The sequence below is a fragment of the Tarenaya hassleriana genome, unplaced genomic scaffold, assembly GCF_000463585.1.
Source record: "Tarenaya hassleriana unplaced genomic scaffold, ASM46358v1 Cleome2100, whole genome shotgun sequence".
In the NCBI taxonomy this organism is placed as follows: domain Eukaryota; kingdom Viridiplantae; phylum Streptophyta; class Magnoliopsida; order Brassicales; family Cleomaceae; genus Tarenaya; species Tarenaya hassleriana.
In genome coordinates, this window is record NW_010965453.1 from 1 (window position 1) to 1,332 (window position 1,332).

A 1,332-nucleotide genomic window follows, 5' to 3' on the forward strand; every position below is an offset into this window, starting at 1 on the left:
TTTTTTTACTTCTTCTGCTATTTTCCATCGTTGATTCCTTCCTTTTCCTTCTTTGATCATGGAAGCTGAGGCCTCTTCGCCCCTTCCTCCTCTTTCTGATGTTGCGAATCACCCTCCCTCTTCTCTTGATCCTTACTCGAATCCGCTCTACCTCCATGCTGCGGATTCTTCAAGCATTTCTTTGGTGCCGGAAAAACTCACTGGGGAAGACAACTATAATCTCTGGTCTCGGTCGATCGTCAAGGTACTTATTGGTAAAAACAAACTCGGTTTTCTCCATGGGTCTGTCCCCAAACCAGCCGATGATCACCCTGATCTCGGTGCTTGGGATCGTTGTAACGCCATCGTCGGAACATGGCTTACAAATTCCTTGTCCATTGACATAGCAACTCAAGTTATGTATCTTGATGATGCTGCTGTCATTTGGTCTACATTGGAAACGCTGTATAAACAGCGAAACGATTCTACTATTTTTCATCTGGAGCAGCAGATTGAACTTTTACAACAGGGTTCTATGAACCTTAGTACTTTCTTCAATAAACTCAGAGCTCTATGGGAAGAACTGAAAATGTATGAGCCGTACCCGATCTGTACTTGTGGCGGCTGTACTTGCCAGGCAAATAGGAAACTGATTAAGATTTGTGAAAAGAAGAAGGTGGTTAAATTTCTGATGAAGTTGAATGAAAGCTATCATCCTGCCAGACGACAAATACTGATGATTGACCCATTGCCTGATATGTCCCGAGCTTATAGCATGATTGCCCAAGAAGAGAAACACAGACAGGCCTTACCACCTGATTCAATGGTTTTTCAAACCTCTGCCCAACCCATTTCTCGGCCAAAATCTGTTAACCTCATTTCCTCTAAGCCTCGCCCTGTTTGCTCCCATTGTGGCTTAACTGGTCATACTATATCTCGATGCTATAAGCTCCATGGTTACCCGCCTGCTTCAAAACCTCCTCGCCCTTGGTCTTCCAGACCTCCTCTTTTACCAAAACCACGAGCTTCTTCCCAGACCCATCCTGTTAACATGGTCAACTCTGATCCTGACCATCTTGCTCCTATCCCTGATTCTCCGAAATCCTCTTTTACTATGGAGCAAGCTCAGGCTCTGTTTGGACAGTTGCAATCTCAGTTCAGGTCGCTTGGCACTACTTCTGATTCAGATGCAGCATCCCCTTCTCATTCTTCCCCATCCCCATCGCCAGGTACTACTTTTTCCCTTGCTTTTACTCTTTCAGCTACCACTCTTTTTGACCCTACCACTACATGGATTCTGGATAGTGGTGCTAGTGACCATATCTGCTGTGACATAAGATTATTTTCTGCTAT

At 44.7% G+C, this 1,332-nt stretch overlaps 1 protein-coding gene across 1 annotated transcript; it reads left to right on the forward strand.

The window, feature by feature from the left end:
* Positions 1–58: 58 nt before the first annotated feature.
* LOC104814727 lies at positions 59–1,208 on the forward strand (the record flags this gene model as incomplete). The annotated part of the gene is made up of 1 exon (XM_010542904.1): positions 59–1,208. A coding segment is annotated over exon 1 (1,150 nt), but the record flags the coding sequence as incomplete, so codon positions are not given.
* Between the last annotated feature and the right edge of the window lie 124 nt (positions 1,209–1,332).